This window comes from Sorex fumeus, unplaced genomic scaffold (genome assembly GCF_029834395.1).
Source record: "Sorex fumeus unplaced genomic scaffold, SorFum_2.1 ptg000063l, whole genome shotgun sequence".
NCBI classification, from domain to species: Eukaryota; Metazoa; Chordata; class Mammalia; order Eulipotyphla; family Soricidae; genus Sorex; species Sorex fumeus.
The window spans coordinates 54,247,356-54,271,895 of record NW_026606120.1 but is presented as its reverse complement, the minus strand read 5'-3'; the positions used below and the strand labels follow the sequence as shown (position 1 = coordinate 54,271,895).

At 54.3% G+C, this 24,540-nt stretch overlaps 2 protein-coding genes across 2 annotated transcripts; one reads left to right on the top strand and one right to left on the bottom strand.

Moving 5' to 3' along the window:
- On the bottom strand, positions 1-9,028 carry FNDC8 (fibronectin type III domain containing 8). The gene is made up of 4 exons (XM_056128184.1): positions 8,820-9,028; positions 3,503-3,872; positions 835-1,068; positions 1-153 (listed from the first exon to the last, which is right to left on the bottom strand). The coding sequence occupies exons 1-4, from the start codon at positions 9,026-9,028 to the stop codon at positions 1-3; spliced, it is 966 nt and encodes a 321-aa protein (XP_055984159.1).
- A 1,607-nt stretch (positions 9,029-10,635) lies between these two features.
- Positions 10,636-24,266, top strand: RAD51D (RAD51 paralog D). Its single transcript, XM_056127598.1, has 10 exons — positions 10,636-10,737; positions 11,007-11,068; positions 11,255-11,373; positions 17,753-17,834; positions 18,026-18,160; positions 18,947-19,042; positions 23,022-23,112; positions 23,221-23,291; positions 23,835-24,002; positions 24,198-24,266. The coding sequence occupies exons 1-10, from the start codon at positions 10,656-10,658 to the stop codon at positions 24,264-24,266; spliced, it is 975 nt and encodes a 324-aa protein (XP_055983573.1). The 5' UTR covers positions 10,636-10,655.
- The last annotated feature ends 274 nt before the right edge of the window (positions 24,267-24,540 follow it).

The window sequence follows — 24,540 nt, the reverse complement described above, 5'->3', positions numbered from 1 at the left end:
CTAGTAGGGGTACAAGTATTCCAGGTCTTCTAGCCTGCGCATGTCCTCCATCCCAATGGACACAGTTTTCCGCTGGGGTTCCTTTCGCTGCACGGTGATCTGAATCGGGTTGTTCTCTGGAAAGCTGTTCAAGTCAGTGGCCACAGTGGCAAACTGAAATCAAATGAACCAGCCCGTCAGCACCTTCCTTCCCAGGCTTCCCCCTGGGACCCCTTTTCCAGCCCCCTCTGTAGTCAACTCAGAGCCTCCTTCACCTTAACCTTAAGACCTGCTCACAAGAGGAACAGGCCAGAGCCAAGACTGGACCCTGACCTCCCCCAGGGGTGTTTGCAGACATGGGTAATGTGTTTGTGGGCTTCACCCCTCTGGCTCACCCCCTCCCTGTCCGTCCCCAGGCTCCTCGCTGTTTCCTTGGTGGCCCTTGACTTGATGTGGCCCAGCCTGCTCACAACTGCTAAGTGAAAGAATCTGGGGTCAGAGTGATAGTATAGCAGATAGGGTGCTTGCCTACCTGCTGTATTATCCCTTATGTCCCTTGTGGTACCCCCGAGCACTTTCAGGAGTAAATCCTGAGTGCAGAGCCAGAAGTAGATCCCAAGCATCCCTGGGTGTCGCCCCCAAAGGCCAAAAAAAAAAAAAAAAGAATCTGCAAATGGATGTGGCTGGACCTATTTGCCTTCTTGGAGCCTAGCGTGGCCTAAAATCCTGTCTCCCAGGAAGCAGCAGCCTGGAGTAGGAACTGATCCCCTTCCACCCGAAAGGAACCGACAGGGAGCTGAGGTGGGCAGGTCTAAGGGCCTTACCCGTCCCCAGAGCCCCCATCCCAGGTCTTACTTTGTAAGGCTTGCACCACTTCCCCACGCCAGCTGTGTTGGCTGCACGGACAGTGAGGCAGTAGCTCGTGTTCGGCTTCAGCTCCATCAGCTTGACTGTGGTCCCCAAGATCTTGTTGAAGATCCACGGGCGGTTCTTGGCCTTGAGCTGCTCGTTGTCTTTCCTGGACACCTCCTGCAACAGGACCTGGTAGAAGCTGACCTGCTGCTTGCCCACGGCATAGGTCCAGGATACCTAGGGAAAGAGAGCCCCCCGGGGAGATTTTTGAGAGCTGGCTAGCCACCCTTCAGCCCGGCCCAACCCCCTGTGGGTCGGAAGGCCCCATCCTCATCCCCAGCCTTGGCTGAGAAAGCCACAGTGGATGGGCAGAGACTCAGGGATGGGAAGGGACTCAGAAGCCAGGTGAGGAAGCCCCAGCCTCCAGCACAGGCTTCTCCCGGGGGCAGCCCCCTCTCCTCTAGGTCTACCCTCTGCCTTCCACACAGAACTTGAACTGTCAGTCAAAGGAACCTTAGCAACTTGGCGGCCCTGCTTATTGTGCCTGGGTCATGGTTTCCCAGAGGGCGGTGCCGGCCCCGGGTCTCGTTCAAACAACAGCTCCAGGGATGCTGTTGGCTTTGTATTCCCAGAGCAGGGACCAAACCTGGCTAAAGGTCCAGAGAGTTTTCAAAACCCTACAGACTCGGCGCTGCTCTCTCCCCTCATCTCCCATGTCCCATTTCTCCCCCTCCCAGGCCTTTTAGCTCTCAAACATCCACCGCTATCAAAATACTTTTAGAGTATTTTGTTAAAACAAGTCCTTTGGTGGAGATCAAAGCAGCCTTTGCAGGGTTGATTCCTGGCACTGCCACCGAGAGTGACCCCTTAGCACTGTCAGGTGCCGCTCCCAAAAGAAACGGAAAGATTGGAGCTGGAGCGATAGTACAGCAGGTTGGGTGCTTGTCATGCACATGACTGACCCAGGTTCCATCCCCATTCTCGAACCCACCAGGAGTAATTCCTGAGTGCAGAGCCAGGAGTAAGCCCTTAAAAAATAACCCCAGCACACACATTGCTGACGCCCACCAACCCTTATAGTATCTGGGGGCGGGCAGCAGGATTTCAATTCTAGTGAGCTAGATAATGAAGATGCTAAGAGACCCGAGTCATTGCCCTGGTTCTAACTGCTGGTCCATGGACCAGAGTGCAGCACTGGTGCGGCCTGCAGGTGTCGAAAGGTTGAGGATGCTGCTCACGGCCCCCAACAATGGGGCTTCAACTTTGGCTTCCTAAGCGACAGCGTGAAATCTGTTCACCACCTGATACAGAGCTTTGCCCAAAGCTGTTCTGTATTGTTACAAAACATAAAAGTAAAAAGAACCTCAAGGATTACTGCAAATATGAGATGTAAACTGCAATAAACAAACTTGAAAACGTGCAGCCAAGGAGAGTGAGGGGAGGGGATGGGAGAAGGGGAGCGGGGGGGGGGGGGGTGTGGGGGAGGGGGTTGATACTGGGGGTGGAATTTGCTGGAGCGTTGTAATCCTGAAACAACTCTGAATAACTATGTAAATCACATTGCCTAAATATTTTTTTTAATCTGGAGGAGGACACTGGACCTCAGAAAAATGCACCTAAACTAATGTCCTCCTTAACTCCCGTCCAGCATGCTAGGACGGTGATCTTCACACCGTGGACTTATCAGGACCATCTGGGAATTGAAATGTCAGCCCACCCGAACTACTGCAGGAGACCCTTGAGAGAGGCGGCCCAGGAGTCTCATTTGCATTTGGTGTTTGGGGGCCACACCTGGCAGTGCTCAAAGGCTCGGGCTTGCTCCTGTCACAGCCTAGAGCTCAGGGACCTTGGAGACCAAGCGAGAAGGGATCAAGTGCATGAAGCATGTGCTTCCAGCCTTTTGAGCTCTCCCCTGGCCCACAGATCTCACCAGTTTTGTTGTCATCACTTGGGTTTTCCCAGGGGGTGTGGGGGGCGTACACTAGGTGGTGCTCAAGGGTACTCCTCGCATTGCCAGACTCCCTCATGCAAAGCTCCTGTTCCCTCTCTCCCCAGGAATCCCATTTCTAGTGAGCATGTGAGAGAAAGAGGCTTCCCACATACCTCCAGGAACCTTGGCTACTGCCAGCACCTCCACCAAATGTCTTTCTCCCACAGCTACAAGGTAAAACCTTGCTTCTGGGGCTGGAGCAATAATAGTACAGCAGGTAGGGCGTTTGCCTTGCACATGCCCAACCTGGGTTTGATTCCCAGCATCCCATGTGGTCCCCCAAGCACCACCGGGAGTAATTCCTGAACTCAAAGCCAGGAGTAACCCCTATGCATCGCCAGTATGACCCAAAATGAAAACAAACAAACAAAAAAGAAACTTTGCTACTTTAGCCCAGCTCCAATGCTACCAAAGGCCCGCAGGCTTGTGTCTGCACCTGGAGCTCATCTTCCTTTCTGATTATTGGCAGTTCCTCATCCAACCTCCCAACACCAGGCCCCTTCCAGCTCTCCCTGGACACCCCTACACACACGCTGTCTTCCAACCCAGGCACTTAAGAGCAGGACACAGTGGGCAGCATTGGCACACCGTCTGTGGGACTCAGCCAGGCAGAGAGCAGGGGGGAGGTGGCAGCCCGGAGGCCTTGGTGGGACGTATGCGCAAGGAGCAGAGGGGACCCACCACAGCTGTGGAGTCACTGACGGTGTGTTCGCAGATGAAAGGGGCCTCAGGCACGTCCATGATCACCGAGGACTCTGAGTGCGTGGACGAGGTGTCCGTGTCCACCTCGGGGTTGTCGAGGTCCAGCAGGCCCCCCGGGGCGATTTGGGACTTGGATGGGTGGGGGCAGAGGGCCAGGTCCCCCTTCTCTGGGTCCTTGTTCACCGAGGAGAAGCTGAGCTTGTTGAGTTCGCCTTCCAGCATCCCCGCAAAGAAGCTGCTGTTAGGCTGTGTGACGGTCAGTTTGATGGGATTCAGCAAGGAGGATGAGAGCGGGGAGATGCTGGTGTCATCAGAGCTGCATTCGGAGTCCTCCAGGGGCATCAGTTTCCTGTGGTGGGGGCCGAGGGGAGGAGGGGAAGACAGCTGAGCCCACCCAGGAGGCCACCTCAGCCTTGGGCCTGCCTTAGCAGCACCTGACAACTCAGAGCACTCAGGCACCCTGGGGCAGCCTCCCACCCAGCAGCACTTAGGAGTGAAAAGCACGGGTTCCCTCGCCAGCCGGGACATGGCGAGGAAGCTGCTGCAACCAGCCTTGCCCGCGTTGGAGAGCCAACTCTGGGAAACGCTAACCAATCTCTTTTTTTCCCCTCTTGGATCCATACCCAGCCTTCTCAAGGTCCGTTCCTGGCAGTATTCAGGGGACCATAGGATGCAGGATCAAACCCAGGGCTCCCATGGGGAAAGCAAACACTCTGACCTTTCAAACTTTCTCTCCAACCCGTTTAAGTATAGGACTGGAGAGATAGTACAGTGGTAAGGCACTTGCCTTACACGTGGATGACCCAGGTTCAACCATTGACACCCCAATGTGGTCCCCTGAGCACAAAGCCAGGAATAAACCCTGAGCACTGCTAGGTGTGTTCCAATCCCCTCCAAAATGTTTAGGTCCTCCTTAAATGGGGTACAAACACTCCAGGGATGCTGACAATGATCTACTGAGACATGGAAAGATCTGAATCATTTAAAATGAAACTTTATTAATACTCATTAACTAGTGCTCGATAATTTCTGTGATTACTAAATTTAATTGGATTTTACAATGAACGATATGAAAGCATATAACATGTTAATATGAACCAGAGTGCAAATATACACATGAATATGTATAATATAAACGTGAATATTCAAAATGTTTCTTCCATACTAATTCTTTTAAAAATAGAGGAACTAGGGTTGGAGCAGTAGTACAGCAGAGAGGGTGTTTGCCTTGCATGTGGTCGACCCAGGTTTGATCCCGGCATCCCATATGTTTCCCTGAGCACCATCAGGAGTAATTCCTAAGTGCAGAGCCAGGAGTAACCTCTGAGCATCTCTGGGTGTAGACCCAAAGAGTCAAGAAAGAAGGGAAAAAAGAAAGAAAGAAAGAAAGAAAGAAAGAAAGAAAGAAAGAAAGAAAGAAGGAAGGAGAGAGAGGAAGGAAGGAAGGAGAGAGAGGAAGGAAGGAAGGAAGGAAGGAAGGAAGGAAGGAAGGAAGGAAGGAAGGAAAGAAGGAAGGAGAGGAAGGAAGGAAGGAAGGAAGGAGAGGAAGGAAGGAAGGAAGGAAGGAAGGAAGGAAGGAAGGAAGGAACTATTTCAGACATCCACAAAGACAGCAAGAATAATGTATGGGGAGGGGGTGCAGTGATAAGTATAGCAGGTATAGATAGCAGATAGATAGTATAACAAGGCATATGGCTGCATGCCTCACATGCAGCTGACCCAGGTTTGATCCCTGACATGCCATATGGTCCCCTGATGGGTGTGATTCCTGAGTGTGATCCTGAATCACCCAGGTGTGATTCCTGAGTGCAGAGCCAGAAGTAAGCCCTGAGCACATCCAGGTGTACACCCCCCCTGCACACACACACATAAGAACAATATATCCAGCCTCCATTCCAGTCAACATTTAGTTTCAGAATCAAAACCTCGTGTGAAGCGCAGATACATCTATCCCTTATCTTGCCTCTCATCCCTCCGAGGTAACTAGTACAATAAACATTTAAAAAATTATGTGCTTACCATCCACTGAGTGTTTTTATAGGCTTCTTATGTATGAATGTAATCCTGAGGCAAGATACATAATGCTGCATATTTTTTTAACTTTATTTAAATAAAATGCTACTTAAGGGACTGGAGCAATAGTACAGTGGGTCTCAGGGCACTTGCCTTGCACATAGTCTAGCCAGGTTCAATCCCTGGTATCCTATATGGTCCCTTGAGCACCACCAGGAATAAATTCTGAATGCAAAGCCAGGAGTAACCCCTGAGCATCACTGGGTGTGATCCAACACCCTCTCCCTCAAATGGTAACATATTCAGCTGTAAGTTGTTGTTTTCCCATCTATAGTGGGTTGGGTTTTATTTTTTTGCATTCATCTGTTATTGATTGATACTTGTAGCTCTGGTTTATTTTAGTGTGTGTGCGGATGGGTTGTTTGGATAACACCTGGAGGTGGTCAGTGGCTTTTTACTGGGGCCTGGATTGATGGGTCAGTCCCAGATACTCAGGGATCATGTGGTACCCGGTATCGACCCCACACCTCCTGCACACAAAGCAGTATGCGCACCAGTCTGCTTAGCCTTTAATCCTGTGCATTTCAGTGCCATAAATAATTTCCTTTTGTATTTCTTGGGCCACACCCAGTGATGCTCAGAGATTACTCTTGGCTCTGCATTCAGGAATTGCTCCTGGTGGTGCTGGAGGCAGGGAGGGCAAAGGGACCATATGGAATGCTAGGGATTGAACCCAGGTCCGCCTCATGTGAGGCAACACCCTACACACTGTACTATTCCTCCAGTTCCCATGAGTATTTTTATTGTAACCAATTATTTGCAAATAAAAAACAAAAGCTTGTGTGCATTTCCCCACTGGTTAACTGTTTTATAATGATGAAGTGCAGAAGCCCAAAAGTTTGGCTTTCAAATCTTTGACCTTGGCCTAGAGTATAGCCACTTAGTATATTCACTACATTGAATATACTGAAACACACATTTCACAAGTCAACATTTACTCTGTGTGATGTGCTCAGGAATTTCCTATTTTCTACTCTCAGTCTCCACCAACTAGAGTTAGTTTTTTTGGTTTGTTTCTTTCTGGTAGGGTGCCCATACCTGATAGTGCTCAGGGCTTACTCCTCCCTGGCTCTGTGCCCAGGGATCACTCCTGGCAGGGTTCAGGAAACTATATATGGTGCTGGGGATTGAACTGGGGTAATTGGCATGCAAGGCAAGCGCCCTTGTGGCAGTTACCATCTCTCTGGCCCCTAGAGTTAGTTCCTGCACAACCATGGATTGAAAGCACTGTTGGAAGAGCTCTGTCTCAGAGAGAGCAGTCACAGAGCCTCCGGCAGCCAGGCATGTGGACCGGGGCCTCACAACAGTAAGTGGCAGCGTGGGGAACTGCAGCAAGCACAGGTCTCCTGCCCACCCTCTGCTAGGTGGCTCCCAATTGCCCTGTGCTGTCTTAGTTCCCCTCCTCTGTGATCTCCGCTGGTTGCTCTACAGCAACTGCCAGGTGCCCTCCACGTGGTTTCACGCTCTTGTGAATGTGCCAAGCCATACTCCCTGAGCTCCATACACCTGAGTCTCGTGAAAAATCCCTCAGTTCAAACTGCCTCTGTCAGGGGCTGGAGCGATAGCACAGCGGATAGCACGTTTGCCTTGCACGCAGCTGACCAGGGTTCAATTCCCAGCATCCCATATGGTCCCTCGAGCACCACCAGGAGTAATTCCTGAGCGCATGAGCCAGGAGTAACCCCTGCGCATCGCCAGGTGTGACCCAAAAAGCAACACAACAACAACAACAAAACAACAAACTGCCTCTGTCAGCCTTTGGTGGACGTTTAGAATAAATGGCTGAATAAATAACAATACTCCTACATTAAAAAAAAATCAAGAAGTGGGGGGCTGGAGCAATAGTACAGCAGGTAGGGTGTCTGCCTTGCACGCGATCCACCCGGGTTCTATCCCTAGCATCCCATATGGTCCCCTGAGCACCACTAGGGGTCACTCCTGAGCAGAGAGACAGGAATAGTCCCTGAACACAGCCAGTTGTAGGACCAACAGTCACGGTCATGGTCCTCCCATTATTCATCAATTTGATTGAGCGGGCCCAGTAACGTCTCCATCATAAGACTTGTTACTGTGTTTGGCATATTGAATACGTCACGGGTAGCTTGCCAGGCTCTACCATGCGGGCGAGATACTCTCAGTAGCTTGCCAGGCTGTAGGACCAAAACCAAACAAATTTAAGAACATTTTTTTTGGGGGGGGAGGATGGAGGAGGGTTTGGCACACCTGGCAGTGCTCAGGGCTTACTTTTGGCTCTGCACTTAGGGATCACTCCTGGCAGGGTTCAGTGGACCACATGGGGTGCTAAGGATCAAACCCAGGTCAGTTGACAAGGCAAGCACCCTACCTGCTGTACTCTCTCCAGCCCCAACAAATCTGAGTACTTTAAGACAGTGAAAACAGCACAAGAATCAAGCATGGGACCTTTCTTGGGGTGGGTTGTATGTCCCTACACAAGTCACACACCCATGACACTGTCCATATCAACCCACACCAACACCCCTTCCCTGGCTCCAGGATTCAAATACCACCTCCTCTGAGAAGCCTCCCTTGGCTGCAGTCCCATCCAAGCTATCCTGCTGCTCTCCTTGCTGGCCCCTCTGGCATTGCACAAACAATGCTATTATTACTATCTTATTTATGCAGCTGCCTGACTCCTTCCCCAGACACACACCTAGGGTAGGAGCTCTCTGGAGGCTCGCACTGCCCTTGACAGCTCTGGAACTGAACACTGGACTGGATGCTTTGTAGGTACTTCCAAGGGTTTTGCAGAAGGAAGTGAAGGGCACCCAGGATCACGGAGAGGTGCAGTGACCCTCCACCCAAGTAGGACGAGGAGGGTCTTGGGGAGGATGTAATCAGGGAACAAAGGTACCAAAAGGGAGAACTTGAAGGAGGAGAAGTAAGTGGGAGTGAACTGGGGCAGAGGTCCGGTGTGGTGAAAGAGGGGAGAGCTTTGACCTTAGACACTAGAGGATCAGGGGCACGCAGAACTGACACTTCTGGCAAACCCCAGAAGGCATTCCGGAATGAGAGACCCACGCACCCCCCCCCCCCAAGAACCCCTCTGGGCTGAGAAATCCATATTCCAAGTTATATAGTGCTACTGCCTGGAGACCAGGTAGGTGTGGGTCGATGGAGACCACAGAAGTCCTGCCTCTTTAACACCCCCCGATCACCCCACTATGCCTGACTTGGGCGGGAAGGAACAGACCCACGGGCTTACGGGAAACTGATGGAATCTTCCTTCGAGCTGTTCACCAAGCTGCCCCGTGAGGAAAGTGGGAGTCCCTTGGTGGTGACAGTCCTTTTCATAGTCTGGGGGCTTTGGCAGTGCTTCGGTATCGGCTCCAGTGCGTTCTGGACTGGGAGGTCTTCCTTCTTTACCATGGTCTCCTCCCCGTCTCCCACCTTGCATGGTACCTCGGAAGCCATCGCATATGTTTTAAGGGACCACGGCCTCCACCCTGCAGGACAACCAAGCTGACAGGAAGCAGAGAGAGAAACTGGAGACCTGGGACACACCCTGAGTCTGGGAGGGCTGAGGGTGAGGTGAGCTGACTTCATAATCATCTGAGTGTAACAGTTAGGGGCCAGACCCGGGCCTGAGGCTGCTACCTCCTCCCAGAGTCACAGGGGGGCGACCCCTGCAGTTCTGGGTGCCAGCAGCCCCACCTTCTGGGAACAAATATCTCAGCCCCTGAGCATGTGAGCTTGGGGGCTCCCTGCACAGAAGCCGCTGCAGAGTGGGAGTGGTCTCTGGGTGTGGCAACTGTCTTCACCAGCTCAGGCTTTGTCCCCAGAAACCTCAGGCCCCAGGCCCAAGATGACATGGTCAGAGATTTCCAGCTCCAACTCAGCACCAAGGTTCCACAGTTCCAATTCCAGATGGGTCACATCCACCCCAGGGAGTTCCCATCTGAGGGACAAGGGCACGTCCTGCCCACTCGCAAACATGGGCCTGACACCATTTCTGGTCTAGAGGGAAACTGCCCTGGAAGGGAGAGGCTTTGGGAGCTAATGAGGTCTTAGGGTGTTGTGTGAGGGACACTGCCTTTGGATTATAGAGACCTGCCTAACTCCTCTTGAGGGCCTGTGGAACCTTTGGAAAGACCTTGCCTCCCTGAGCCTGTTTCCCCAACTGTGAAATGGACATAGAAACAGTACCTACACCTCCCTGGATGGAGGACATAACCCACGGGGCAACGTTCCACCTCCCCGCCAGCATTCTGGATCGAAGGGTCCCATAAACTACCCATTCTGTCCATCTCCTTTATCATTTATCTATCTAGTCCCTTTGGGATCACCCCTGGCGGACTCAGGGGACCACATAGGATGCCAGGGATTGAACCCTGAGTTAGCTGCATGCAAGGCAAGTGCTCCGCCGGCTCTACTACGGTTCTGCCTCCCCTGAAATGTTTTCATTTCTTCCATGGGAGGAAGCAAAACAAAAACGAAACAAAACAAAAAAAAACCCACTTGGGGGCTGGAGCGATTGCACAGCGGGTAGGGCTTTTGCCTTGCACGTGGTCAACCGGGGCTCGATTCCCAGCATCCCATGTGGTCCCCCGAGCAATGCCAGTAGTGATTCCTGAGTGCAGAGCCAGGAGTAACCCCTGAGCATCGCTGGCTGTTTCACCCCCCCCCCCCCAAAAAAAAAGAAAGACACGGGAAAGCACCAAGTTATATTCGTGTGTGTGCTGGCATTTTTTATGGGGATCAGGACCAGTCCTCTACTCCGGAAGGATCTGGAAGAGTTGAGCCCTCTGCACTGTCCTCCTCTCTAGCACGGGGAGAAGCCGGCGCAGCGGCTCGAACCTGCGGAGCTCCGGTCCCCAGCTATCAGGACGCCAGGCAGGCGCCAGGAGGCTGCGCATGCGCACTCAGGGGAGAGGCGAGGGTGTGCGTCTGCGCGCGGCGGGAACCGCGACTTCCTGCGCGGCCGGCAGGGGGCGCTGCAGGCCCGGCGCTGGGCCCGCGAAGCCGGAAGCGGCGTCCGGCCGGGCTGGGCGGCTAAAGGGCGCCGGGCACCCCGGCAGCCCTGCACCCCCGCGCCTTCAGCATGGGCGTGCTCCGGGCCGGGCTGTGCCCGGGCCTCACTCACGACACGGTCGAGCTCCTGAGAAGCCACGGGATCAAGACAGGTGACGGCCCGGGAGGGCCCCGCTTCCCCTCCCTCAGGCCCGGGTGGGAGGTGGGAGGGGGCTGCTGCCGGGACCCCGGGGCCGGCCCCCACGCCGCCGCCCGCCGCGCGCTTCGTTTCACACCCAGGATTGTTGAGAGCATCGGCACTCGGTAATCACGCCTGGCCGTGCGCGTAGGACCAAGTGTGACTCCGGGAATCGAACCCGGGTCGCCAGCCAGCTCCCCACCCGCTGTATTCGAGCCCCCCCAACACGTGTCTTCTTTGCAGTGGTGGACCTGGTTTCCGCAGACTTAGAGGAGGTAGCCCAGAAATGTGGCTTATCGTATAAGGTGAGCTGGCCGTGCCCAGCGCCCCAGAGCTGGGGGTCCAAATGCCCATGCCTTGGGGCAAGGGAGCAAAGGTGTGGGTGAGGGGTGCCCTCCTGCTGCCCCCCTCCCACCTGGGGGAGCTCCCTGGCCTTCTGGCACTACTGCCCCGTTCTGAGCTGCCACCACCACCACCACCCCCGATGGCAGGCCCTGGTCGCTCTGAGGCGGGTGCTGCTGGCTCAGTTCTCAGCCTTCCCCTTCAATGGAGCTGATCTGTACGAGGAGCTGAAGACCTCCATGGCCATCCTGTCCACTGGCCTCGGAAGGTGGGTGTGTAGATGTGGGCAGGGGGAGAGGCAGGGCCCCTCCTCTGCATGGGCTTGATTCTGGAACGCAGCTGCTGGGAGTTGAGGGTGCTGCCACATTTTGTTTGTTTTTTGAGGGGCCACACCTAGTGATGCTTAGGAGTTACTCCAGGCTCTGCACTCACATTTACTCCTGGCAGTGTTCGGGAGACCATATAGGATGTTAAATAATCGAACCTGGGTTGGCCACGTGAAAGGCCCTAACAGCTGTATGGTCGATCTCTCTGGCCCACCTCTTCCACTTCCCGCATAACTGTTGAGGATTGGGGGGGATTGGGAACTGTCCTTGGCTTTGTAGGGTGTTTGGTGACATCCTGGACCTCTGCTCACTAAATGCCAGTAGCACCTCACTCCCCCAGTCAGAAACACCACCAATTGTTGGTGGCACTCCTATACAACATACTGGGATCAGCTCTGCCCTACAGGACGTCAGTATCTCGTTGTTCATCAGCTCAGACTAGTGCTTCTCTGACCTTGCCTCCGATTTCACTTAATGGGCCAGGATGGGGCCAGAGAGATAGTACGGTGGATTAGGTGTATACCTTGAATGCAACTTGATCCTGATTTGATTCCTGGCCTCACATATGAGGACTTCCTGGTCCCCTGAGCACCGCCAGTAATGATCCCTGAGCTTAGAGCCAGGAGTAAGCCCTGAGTTCTGTGGGGCGTGGCCAAACACCAAAAAGAAAATTTTAAAATGAATAGGGCAAGGGCCAAGGAGATAGTTTGGAGAGCAGGAGCACATGCTGTACTTACTGGAACTGGGGTTCAATCTCCGCCACCCCAGGGTCCCTCCCCAAAGTGCCACCAGGAGTGACCCTGACCATTAAGCTAGGAGTTGCTGCAGGACACTGTTGGAAGTGCCCTGCAACCAAAACTAGAAACAACAGGGCAGGAGGACTAGGGCTATGGCTCGGTGATTAAGTGTGTGCTTTGCATGCATGAGACGCAGGTTCAAGCTCTGACACCACAGACTATGGGGGACATGGGGCAAGAGGGGACAGGGAGAGGGCTCGGGGGCTGGAGCACATGCCTTGCAGGAACCAGACCTTGAGTTGTATATCCCATACTACATCCCACTGTCCCCAGCACCGTTGAGTATAGCACTGGTAACCCCTGACACTGAACTATCGGACCCACGTATCTTGGGTCTGGCATCACTGGGATGGGCCCGTGGTCTCCTAACCACCGCAGAGGAGGTCACCTGCCCCTGCCCCCGTGCAAGCCCCAAGACACGCATATACAAGAATAAGAAAGAGAGGAGTGTTAGAGCACGTTCGAGGCCCCAACAATAAGAATAGAGGGCAAGAGGAGCCAAAGTGATAGTATAGCATACGCCTTGAATGCACATGATCTGGGTTCAATCCCCAATACCATACAAGGGCTCCCTTAAAGCCCACCAGGAGTGATCCCTGAGTGCAGAGCCAGGAGTAAGTCCTGAGCACAGCTGGGTATGGCACCAACAAGACAAAACGAAAGACCAGGGCAAGAGAGAACAAGTCACCCTTCTTCTCGAGGTTGATAACCTCACACTGACCGTTAAGAGTAGTGGGTGGTCCCACTTGAGTCTGGGAGGAGTACGTGGCAGGATCCAGAACTCGGACTGTTCCCCCGTATCCTACAGTGAGAGGTTAGAGGAGGGCCAGGGAGCTTCATCGTAGAGGTTCTCCCTGCCACGTTGTTTGGAAACAACTGGTCGAGGGCAGGTGGCTTCTGACCTCTTTTCTGGCTGAGTGTGGAATTTGTTTTCTTTATTTGTTTCCTTTTTCTTTTTGGGTCACATCCAGCAATACTCGGGGGTTACTCCTGGCCCTGCACTCAGGAATCAATCACTCGGGGTGGTGCTCAGGGGACCATATGGGATGCCAGGGCTCAAACCCGGGTTGGCTGTGTGCAAGGCAAACACCCTCACCGTTGAAAAATCAGTCTGGCCCCTGAGTGTGGAGTTGGAAGCAGAGCTCTGCCACCCGGACAGTCTCTGCATTGATTTGGCCCTCACTGCTTCCGGAGCACATCCTCTTGGCAAGGTGCACCTGGACGCAGCTTGTTTCCTTGGCTGCTGGACCTCACTCCCTTTGCCTCCCCCCCAACTGGTGGGGTACCCCCTGGGCGCTCAGGGGGAGGTTGTGGCAGACCTCAGTGAGTCCTTGCTGCCCTGCTGGAGGCTGATCCATGCAGGGCACAATTGGGGGAGGGTTGGGAAGCTCTGCACTCCTGAAGTCTGGGGCTGGGCAGTGGAGAGGAGAGCAGGTAAACAGAGGCACAGCTCTGGGTGGGCAGTTAAGGAGGGGGTGATGCATTGGACTTGGGGTGCCGATCAAACAGGCGTGAGGGAAGCATTTTAGGGTGCAATCTAGTGGCAAACTAGCAGGGTTACAGCTGTTGTGGGTCACTGCAGGGGGACCCCAGGGGTTCCTGGATGGAGGTGGGCCGTGGGCCTTGGGCAGTTTCCTCCTGAGTGCTTCCCAGCAACCAGGCTCTGTGCCCAGTGGAGCAGGGTGTTGTTTCCTGTGTCCTTCCAGTCACTGGGGACAGTTTGATGATCAGAACCATCTCATAGAGCCTGAGAGATGGCACAGCAGGGAGGGCACTTGCACTGCACTGACCCCTGATTCATCTCCGGCATCCCATATGGTCCCCCAGGCACTTGCTATGAGTAATCCCTGAACATTGTTAGATGTGCTGCCCAATTCCCCCCCTTCACCCCCCCCCCCACACACACAAAAGATTTAAAAGTGGAAACATCCATCTGTTAGAGAGTGTGGTGGCCTTTTACGTGGCTCGGTGGTATGTGGGAGGCCAGGCCCTTCAAGGCAGGGTTCTCTCCTCCCTGAGTCAGAGAACTTAGCGCCAACTTGTTTGCCCACTTCCAGAGGTGGCAGGAGTTGAGCTTGAAGTAGTGGCGGGCAGGGCAGGGGGACTGGCAGGAGTGAGGCCCTGCCGAGTGATTCTTATCTAAGGCAGGTGGTAGTGGAGACGGGCATCTAAGTGGACACGGGCACGAACAGTCCAAGATAACTCCTCAGATAGAACGTGGACACAATGAATGGGTGCAACCTGATTTTTTTTTGGGGGGGGGGGATCCTTCTAAGTAATGCTTAGGGGACCAGGAGCCACTCCCAGTCATTTTTTTTTTCTTTTTAAGTCACACCCAGCGATGACCAGGGGTTACTCCTGCCTCATGTACTCAGGAATTACTCCTGGCGGTGCTCAGGGAACCATATGGGATGCTGGGAATCGAACCGGGTTTAGCTGCGTGCAAGGCAAATACCCTACCCGCTGTGCTATTGCTCCAGCCGCACTCCCAGCCATTCTTGACCCTCCAGGGCAGATGGTTCAATGCCTAGGTCTGACATTACAGCGCTGCATGGGCCCAGTGGAACTGGGGCCCTCCGGCCATACCCATAGTCTCAGGGTACCCTGTGGTACTGGGAGTCACACCCTGAGGGCTTCACATGTGAGATATATGTTCAGCTGTTGAGCTATCTTCCCAGCTCCAGTGGATGTGACTTTTTTATTTTTGCCTCTCCCAGCAGTGCTCAGGGCTTACTCCTAGCTCTGTGTTCAGGGATTATTCTAGGAAGTGCTCAGGGGACCATCTGGGGTGCTGGGGATCAAACCTGGGTTAGTCACATACAAGGTGAGTGCCCTGCCTGCTCTCATCTCTCTGGTTCCCCAGTGGATGCTACTTTTGGTTTGGCCGTTAAGCAGCTTGATTAGGAGACAGAGATGCCATTCGTGGGCTGCGACTTGGGGTCTCGTTGGGGCAGGGAGGAAAGGGCCGGCTCTACCCCCATCCTTTGAGGCCCCACGTGTCTCATCACTGCGGGCCCAAACCTGACTGTCCCATGGCCTCTGGAGAATGGCGGCCACCGAGCCACCAAGTGGGAGCAGGTGGAGGGACAGCACCCTTTCCCCTCAGGGGTGGCCTGGAGACAGTAACGTACTGTGGGGTCCAGGCGCATTTCTGACAAAAGCCGCTGGGTTCCGAGATTTGTTTCAGAGTCTCTGGGATCATGGCTATTAAGCAGCTTGATCAGGAGCCAGAGAGGCCATTCGTGGGTGGCGACTTGGGGTCTCATTGGTGTGGGGAGGAAAGGGCTGGCTGCACCTCCATCCCATGAGGCCCTGCATGTCTCATCATTGCGGGCCCAAACCTGATCCATAGCCTCTGGAGGATGGCGACCACCGAGCCCCCAGGGGGAACAGGCCAAGGCATAAAACCTATTACAACCTGGGGTGGCCTGGCACTGGTAACCTACTGTAGGGACCAGACGCATTTCTGCCAAAAGCCACTGGGTCCCGAGATTTGTTTCTGAGTCTCTGGGATCATGGCCGTTAAGCAGCTTGATCAGGAGCCAGAGAAGCCATTTGTGGTGCAGCCACTCTGGGAGTCTCGTTGGGGTGGGGAGGAAAGCGCCGGCTCCACCCTCATCCCTTGAGCTCCCACGTGTCTCGTCACTATGGGCTCAAACTTGAAAGTCCAGTGGCCTCTGGAAGATGGCGGCCACTGAGCCGCCAAGGGGGAGCAGGCGGAGGGACAACACCCTTTCCCCCCTGGGGTGGTCTGGTGCCGGTAACCCATTGCGGGGTCTGGACGCATCTCTGCCAAAAGCGTCTGGGTTCCAAGATTTGTCAGAGTGTCTGGGATCATGGCCCTTAAGCAGTTCGATCAGGAACCAGAGAGGCCTTCCCTCCAATTTAGCTGAGCCGGAGGTGGTTTGTGTATGTGTCTCCCACATACCTAACTTTTGGCCGTTTACTTTCTTGGTAAACTTTGCCCCAAGTTGTTGGGGTCTGGCCAAAGGCACCGCAGCAATTTTGGGGCATCTGGAAGTCTGAAGACACCATCAGGCTGCTGATGCCCTCGCCTCACAGGTACAGATTGACCTGCTGGAGGTACCATACCCCCAGTAACTGGAACATTTTGACTGGCAGGGACTTATGGTTATACACTTGAGGTCCTTAAAATTAAGGATGCTTACCAAGGTGCTCCTTGTCTCATACAGAGAGAGGTCATGGGACAGATTTTCTTCTTTTGTTTTTAATTTTGTTTGGGAGCCACACCCAATAGTGCTCAGAGGCAATTCCTGACTCTGCACTCAGGAGTCACTCCTGGGAGTGCTCAGGGACCATATGGAATGCCATATGGATACGGCAAGTGCCCTACCCTTTGAATTTGCTCAGGCCTGTGAAGGGGCAGAATTTCAAGCGTCAGTACCAGAGCAATAAGACAGTGGGTAGGGCATTTCCCTTACATGCAGCCAACCCGAGTTCAATCCTTGGGATTCCATATAGTCCCCTTAGCACTGCCAGGAGTAACCTCTGAGTATTTGGGCGTGACCCAAAAAGCCAAAAGAAAATATTTAAGAGCCACTTTGAGGCCCCAGGGGATGGTTCAGTGGCTAAGGCTCCTGCGTGCAAGTATACAGTCGAGAGTTGGTGCTGCTCAGTACTTTGCTCTCTGATACTTCTAGTGCTGCACAGAGTGAGGGTCCCCCAGCACATGGCCAGGTGTGTATCACTGACCACTAAGGTACTCTGCCCTGGCAACAAAGAGTGAGCCTGAGGCTGGAAGTGTGACCTGACCTCTGATGGGCACATGTGTGAGCACTGCAGCCCGAGCACGCTGGAACACCACCACCCAGATGGGTGTGGTCCCAGGAGGGATGGACGCCCCGTGGTGATCAGTGATGCTTGGGGGGGGAGGGCGGGGGATGGATAAGGTGGACTTTCAGGTGGGCATGTGTGGGTTAGGGACCTATTTTGGGCGGCTTCAGAGATTGACCCTGGGTTAGGAATGGCCTGATTGAACCTGTCTTGGGCTCATCCGAGGCTGCCCCAGCCAGACTGTTGACCTGAGAGGAACTAAGCCACAAGTGTAGGTCACTTCTCTGGGAAGGTTTCTTGCCCCTCCTTTATGTCAGGCCGTGTGTGAGTGCTGGGGATGTAATGATGTTGGCCCGTGTTTGCCCCAGGGTGCTCTGAGCCAAATGGGGAAGACGGAGTAAAACAAGCAAATAGAAAATAATTAAAAGCTCCTCGAGCTAGTGAGTGAGTTCACCAGGGTTGCAGAATCGAAGATCAGCACATTTAAAAAAAAAAATTGCATTTCTATATGCCCCCGATGAACACGAGGAAACAGAAATTAAAAGCAGGACCATTTACAATGGCTGCAAAGAAAATGGAACGCTTTGGTATAAATTGAGTGGAGCAGGCACAAAAGCCATATGCTGAAAATTAAACATTTCTGAGAAGCATAAACCCGAGTCTAGAGAGAGGGCTCGGAGGGCGCCGTGCGTGTCTGGCCTGTGTGATTCTCTTTTCTCCCCTCCTGCAGCCTGGACAGACTGCTCGATGGTGGCCTCTACACCGGGGAAGTGACCGAAATTGTAGGAGGCCCAGGCAGTGGCAAGACCCAGGTAGGAAGCTGGTCCGAGGGGTGGGGAGCTGGGTTCAGAGTCCTGTGTCCCTGTGCTTTGTGGGTTCAGAGCTGACAGAGTGTCAGTGGTGGGGGACAGGCCCTATATGGGATCTGGCTGGGTTGGGGGGAGTCCCCGCCCTGGGCCCTCTCTGAAGGCTCGGGTTTGCCCTGGGCCCTGTGTCTGCCCAGGTCTGTCTCTGTGTGGCTGCAAACGTAGCCCACAGCCTGCAGCAGAAGGCCCTGTACGTGGATTCCAGCGGAGGGCTGACAGCCTGCCGCCTCCTCCAGCTGCTTCAAGCCCGGACTCCAGATGAGGAGGAGCAGGTGAGGGCAAACGGGGAGGGTCCCTTTATGCGTGGGACACAGACTGATCCCACTGTGCCCCAGGTGGCAGGCGGGACATCTGACGAATTCTGGCTTTGAAACCTGCTGTCCTATTGCTGCTGCACGAGCTCTTCAGATTGCCCCAGTTACACATCCTCAGAACTGGGTTGCCCCCTGCCTTGGCTCTTCTGGACCCATACCCCTCATATGTGGTAATACAAGTCTGGTTGTGTGTGTGTGTGTGTGTGTGTGTGTGTGTGAGAGAGAGAGAGAGAGAGAGAGAGAGAGTGTGTGTGTGAGAGTGAATTTAGTGCTATGCTCAGGGCTTACTCCTGGAAGGGCTCAGGAAACCATATTCAGTGCCGGGGTATGTGTGTGGGCAGGGGGGTGGTGTATTTAGGTGTGTATGTGTTTGTGTGTGTGTGTGTGTGTGTGTGTGTGTGTGTATTTAGGGCTGTGCTCAGGGCGTACTCCTAGAAGGGCTCAGGAAACCATATGTGGTGCCGGGAATCAAACCTGGATCAATCGCATGCAAGGCAGAGGCCTGACCTGTCCCATTTCTTGTCCATGGCAGACACGACTTGTCATCCTCGACACTCTTTCCCCCTGGTTTCCCAGCTTGGCCTCAGGTAGTTGTCAGTTTGAGAAGCAGCTCATTGTCTCTTGAGGCCAAGCCCAGGGTTGTGAGTCCTTGTGTCCAAGTGCCTCTTCCTGCTCCTTCCTTCTCAGCTCTCAGAACCTCCTGGGGCTTGGCCCCCTGCCCCCCTCTCTCTCCCATCCCTCCAGGCGGCAGCACTGCGGAGGATTCAGGTGGCACGGGCCTTTGACATCTTCCAGCTGTTTGGTGTGCTGCAGGACTTCCGAGGAGCTGTGGGCCAGCAGGTGAGCCACCCCACAGTGTCTGCCCGAAGAGCCGGAGGGGTCAGGCAGAGGTGCAGGCCTGGGACTCCGGCCGCCAGGCTGCAAGTCCAGATACATAGGCTTCGCATAGTCCAGATGCAAAGTGACTCCTTGCAAGAGGCCCTTTTGTTGCTAGGACCATGCCAGGCCCTCCCTTCATACCGCCCCCCCCCCCCCCCCCCCCACCATGCTGGGCCTGAGAGCCTGGCCTTCAGCTGCAGGTGGTAGAGTCTGTGTGTCAGACATGGGAATCCTGTGGGCGAGTCACTCTCTCCCCTGAGTCTGGAGTAGGTGAGGGCTGTCCTGGGCTCCACTGGTGGGTCTGTCCCTCCTGCTGGTCTCGCCCAGGCTGCTGTATCTCCTCCCTGAAGGCCAGGGAGCTGGCCCTGCACTGGAGCACAGCCCCTGCCCTGTCAGCAAGGACGGAGGTTTGCAGTGGCATTTGCCTTGGTAGCCAGAAGTGTTTGCTGTGGGTTTAGGCAGGATTTTAACAGCCTGTAGACACACATTACAAAGCACAGTACATTTTATTTATCTTCCAAGCCCGTCTATTTCTGTTTCGTTTGGGGGACATACCTGGCAGTGCCATGGGGCTATTCCTGGCTGTGCTGTGGGGAAAGGGGAACAGGGGGTGTGACCCTAACTGTGCTCAGGGGACCATATGGGGTGCTGGAAAGGGACCCAGGTTAGCCGTATGCCAGGCAAGTGCCCTACCCGCTGTGCTGTCTCTGGCCCAGGAAATCATTTGTATAAGCTTCAGAACATTTAATTGTTGCACTGATGAGAGTCAGAGCCAGGCATGGCCCCACGGACTTCGTGACGTCCAGTAGATTCCAGTCCTTTCTTCACTGGAGAGGAGAAAACTGAGGGCCTGCGAAATCCCACAAGCAACCCAAAGTCACCCACATCTTTTTTTTTTTTTTTTTGGCTTTTTGGGTCAAAACCAGTAATGCTCTACATTCAGGAATTACTCCTGGCAGTGCTCAGGGGACCATATAGGATGCCGGGGATCAAACCCGGTCGGCCGCGTGCAAGGCAAATGCCCTACCTGCTGTAACAATTACTCCAGGCCCCTCACCCCCTCTTGAGGCTGAGAATCAAGCTGTATCCAAATCTGCTGACTCCCAGGACTAAAGGCTCTGCTGAGGGCGGGGAGTAGGGCGCTGTTCCTCCCTGCCTCCCCGCCCCCTCCTCTGTGAGCACCCCAGGAGTAACCCGGAGGCAGGAACGCGGATTCCACATCTGCAGGGCTGGGCGCGGGCACTCTTTGCCCCTCTGCCTCCCATTCCACTCCAGGCATCAGTTGCCAGTGTCCCTTTTGTTTAATTATTTTTCACTCTTTATTTCTCCCCGTCCTTTTGTTGTTGTGTTGGGTGACTGGGGGTGTGGCACAATCTTAGTTGTGCTCACCTGGAGTCAGACCCTCTGGCTGTGCTCGCACACACCGATTGTACTGAGCTGGAGCTCACACGCCCGTGGTGGTGCTGGGGGGCATGGTCAGCACTGGGTGTGTGCATGCCCGAGGTCTCAGGCCTGAGAGCCCTACCACACTGGGCTAGACTGGTCCCTGAGGAGGGTTCTTTTGGGTGGGGCGGGGGGGGGGGGGGAAGTGTGGCTCAGTGATGCTCAGGGGCACTCCTGGCACTGTACGTGGAAATCACTCCTGGTGGTGCTGGGGGAACCAGAGGGGATGCTGGGGATTGAACCAGTTTGGCTGCGTGCAAGGAAAATGCTCCTCTGTACTATGGCTCCAACCGACATTTTCCTTTTCTTTATTTTTTTTGGGGGGGGGGGTAGGGGGAGGTGTTTCTGTTCTGTGTTTTGGACCACACCCTCAGCGCTCAGGAGCTACTCCAGGCTCAGTGTGTGGAGGCTGGCAGACCACCCTTTGAGAGACTCTGGGGACCTTGCAGTGATTAAGCCAAGCAGTCAAACCCCAGCCTGGGCATCCAGCCTGCCAAGCTCTGCCTCGGGTGCTGGGCTGTGTTGTCTTATTGAGAGATTCAAATAGGGAAGAATTTCCTTACAGCAGGGCTGGAGATAGGGCCTTTGCCTTGCATGCGGCTCACCTGGGTTCGATCTCCGGCATCCCATAATGGTCCCCCGAGCAGTGCTAGGAGTGATTCCTGAGTGCAGAGCCAGGAATAACTCCTGAGCATCGCTGGGTATGGCCCAAAAAAGCCAAAAAAAAAAAAAAATTCCTTACAAGGTCACTCAGGTTCTGGCAGGATATATTTCCTGGACTCCTGGAGGCCCTGCTGTAGCCTCCTAAGGGATCCTTCAGGCTGTTCCAGCACAGTCTTGGTGGATGAGAGCTATTAGCAATACACAGTCCTAATGGAGCGAAATCTGACTCTCAGCCAGACAACGCGTTCCTGGTCAGATGGCCTAGCCTCAGGTGGAGGGGGCGAGGGGGCATTCCCAGAACCCCTGACATCTTAATTATTTATTTATTTAAAGAGAGTTTATTTAAAGGCCTATTTTCTTTCCTTTGTTGGGGGATGCGGGTGGGCCACACTCAGTGATGCTCAGGGGTTACTCCTAGCTCTGCACTCAGGAATTACTCCTGGTGATTCTTGGGGGACCATATGGGATGCAGGGGATTGAACCCAGATAGGCCATGTGTAAGGCAAGCGCCCTCCCCGCTGTCCTATCACTCTGGCCCCCACCCCTGACATTTTGATTTTTCCTGCAGTGCCGGGCAGTGACCCCAGGGTCTCACAGATGCATCGCAAGTGTTCTGCTGCTGAGCCGTCCCCCTCCCCACCTCTGACATTTTATTAAGTAGAAATTAGTCACCGGCCTTACAGTTAAGAGAAGGTGGGGGTCATGTAGAGATAGTACAGGTCAGGCTCTTGCCTGGGTTTGATCCCCAGCACCATATAGTGACCCCCACCAGGAGGGATACCTGAGCACGTAACTGGGAGTTAGCCCTGAGCACAGCTGGATGTGTCCCCTCCCCCCCAAAAAAATCACAAAGGGAAGGGGATTATATAAGTTTAACTGCCTAGAAGTGTATGGATCATGGTTTGCTAGCTCTGTAGTATAAGCAGTTAAAGGCTTACTGTATGTCCCATTTTACCCAGAAATCTCAGTCCTCTCAGATAATCAGGAAAGGCTAGTTATTTTGCACTTTCTGTCTCTCTCTCTCTCTCTTTCCCCGCCCTCTCTCTCCCTCCCTCTCCTGTTCTCTCTCCCGTTCTCTCTCAGCCAAATTGTTGACTGGCTTAGAGTTAATAACTGCAAGATGGGAGATGATTTGCAAAAGACAGTAGACAGGGGCTGGAGCGATAGCACAGAGGGTAGGGCATTTGCCTTGCACGTGGCCAACCTGGGTTTGATTCCCAGCATCCCAAATGGTCCCCTAAGTATTACCAGGAGTAATTCCTGAATGCATGAGCCGGGAGTAACCTTTGTGCATCACCAGGTGTCACCCAAAAACCAAAAAAAAAAAAAAAAAAAAAGACAGTAGATAAGGATGAATATCCAAGTTGAGAAATTGGAATGAGCAAGTAACTTGGATACAAGGAGGAAAAAGAAAAAGCAAGAAAAGGAAAGCACACAAGACAACTGAGGTCAGAGAAACCAGGAGGATTCTGAGGCTCTCGGAGAGATAAAGCACATGCCTTGAGCTTCAGGCATGTGCGTCTCTCCTGGTGGGGCTCGGAGGACCACATGGGATGCCAGGGATTGAATGGGGTCAGCCGCATGTAAGGCAAGCACCGTAGCTGCTGTTCTGTTACCCCAGCCCCTGTCCTGAGATTTTTAACCCTCTCTGTGCACCCAGTTCTTTGGATAACTGGTACACCTAGAAATGTGGTTCTCAACGTGTTTCCTGGGCAACTATGCTTGGGACAGGGACCAGTTCTTAGCGGCATCTGATCGAGGAGTACACTTCTCCGTAAGTAGGCATCCCTGGAGCCCCTGGATCATGGAGTCGCTTCCTTCACCACCCCCACAGGTGAGCGGTTCTTCGGGCATGGTGAAGGTAGTTATCGTGGACTCGGTCGCTGCGGTGGTGTCACCCCTTCTGGGTGGCCAGCAGAGGGAAGGTAAGTGGAGTACCAGAACCCGGGATCAGAAAGATGAGATTTCATCTGGCAGTCACAGGGCCAGTCCGATCCTTGCCTCCCTTCTTCCCTCTGCTCTTCCCCCCACAGGCTTGGCCCTGATGATGCAGCTGGCCCGGGAGCTGAAGACGCTGGCCCGGGACCTCGGCCTGGCAGTGGTGGTGAGGAAAGGGTATTTGACCTTCTCTCATGGCACAGGAGACTCAAGCCCACTGCCAGGGCTCAGAGATAGCACAGCAGATAGGGTGTTGGCCTTATGCGCTACCAATCTGGGTTTGATCCCTGGCATCCTGTATGGTCCCCCGAGAACGTCCAGGAGTGATTCTTGAGGGTAGAGTCAGGAATAACCCCTGAGCATCATCCAGTGTGGCCCTAACACCCCCTTCGGCCCCCCCCCGAAGAATTAAAAAATAGCCCACTGCCGGCATCTCATCAGGAAAGGTGGCCGCCTGATGTGTGCCCTGTCACCCCCTACTATGGTGGGTCTCGCCCAGGTCCTCTTCATTCAGAGGAAAAAGCTGCAGTGTCACGAACCCAGGCATCTAGTTTCAGACCCGTGGGAATGAGGAAGAATGCTTTGGAGTGGTCATCTCCCTGCCCCGCTCCCTGTCCTCCTCTGTGAAAGGAAGCGGAAGAATTGCTGCTCTTCCCCTCCGTCTCAGCTCACGGAGCCCTCCATCTTCGGGGACATTTTTCTCCCCTAGGTGACCAACCACCTGACCCGAGACAGAGACAGTGGGAAGCTCAAGCCTGCACTGGGGCGCGCCTGGAGTTTTGTGCCCAACACCCGGATTCTCCTGGATGTGGGCAGCGAAGGGGCAGGAGTACCTGGCAGCCAGCGCACAGCGTGTCTGACCAAGTCTTCCCGTCTGGTGAGCCCGCCCCGGGGAGATGCTGGCGCTCGGCCTTTCCGCCTGGGAGGGCGGGTTCTGGGCCTGCCGCTGTCTTGACCGAGGGCAGATCTTGGAAGGCGGAAGGCTTGGAAGCTGAGACTGTAACCCAAGAGGACTCCCTGCTCGGGCTGTGGCATGGGGACACTCACCGTCCCCTCCCATCTGTGTCTCCAGGCCACAGGATGCCAGGAGGTGGTCGACTTGGAGAGTTGGGGGACCACAGAGCGGAGCCCAACGCTGTAGGGAGGAGGCCTGACTGGGCTGTGTGGCGGGCAGAGCCTCAGCCCGGGCGCTGCTGCTTCCAGCCCTCCCACAGCTGCTCTGCACTCTCCAGCTGTACAGGAGACACCAGCTTCCTCGGCGACAGCAGAGAGGAAGCTACGGAGGAGACGCCCACGCTGTGCTGGTGCTGGGGTCCCATGTTCCCACATTTGTTTCCAGTGCGGTCGCTTCCCCTGGGTTGGCACATCTCTGCAAAGGCTCCCTAGGGACCGTGTGGGTCACCCGTAACCCGTAA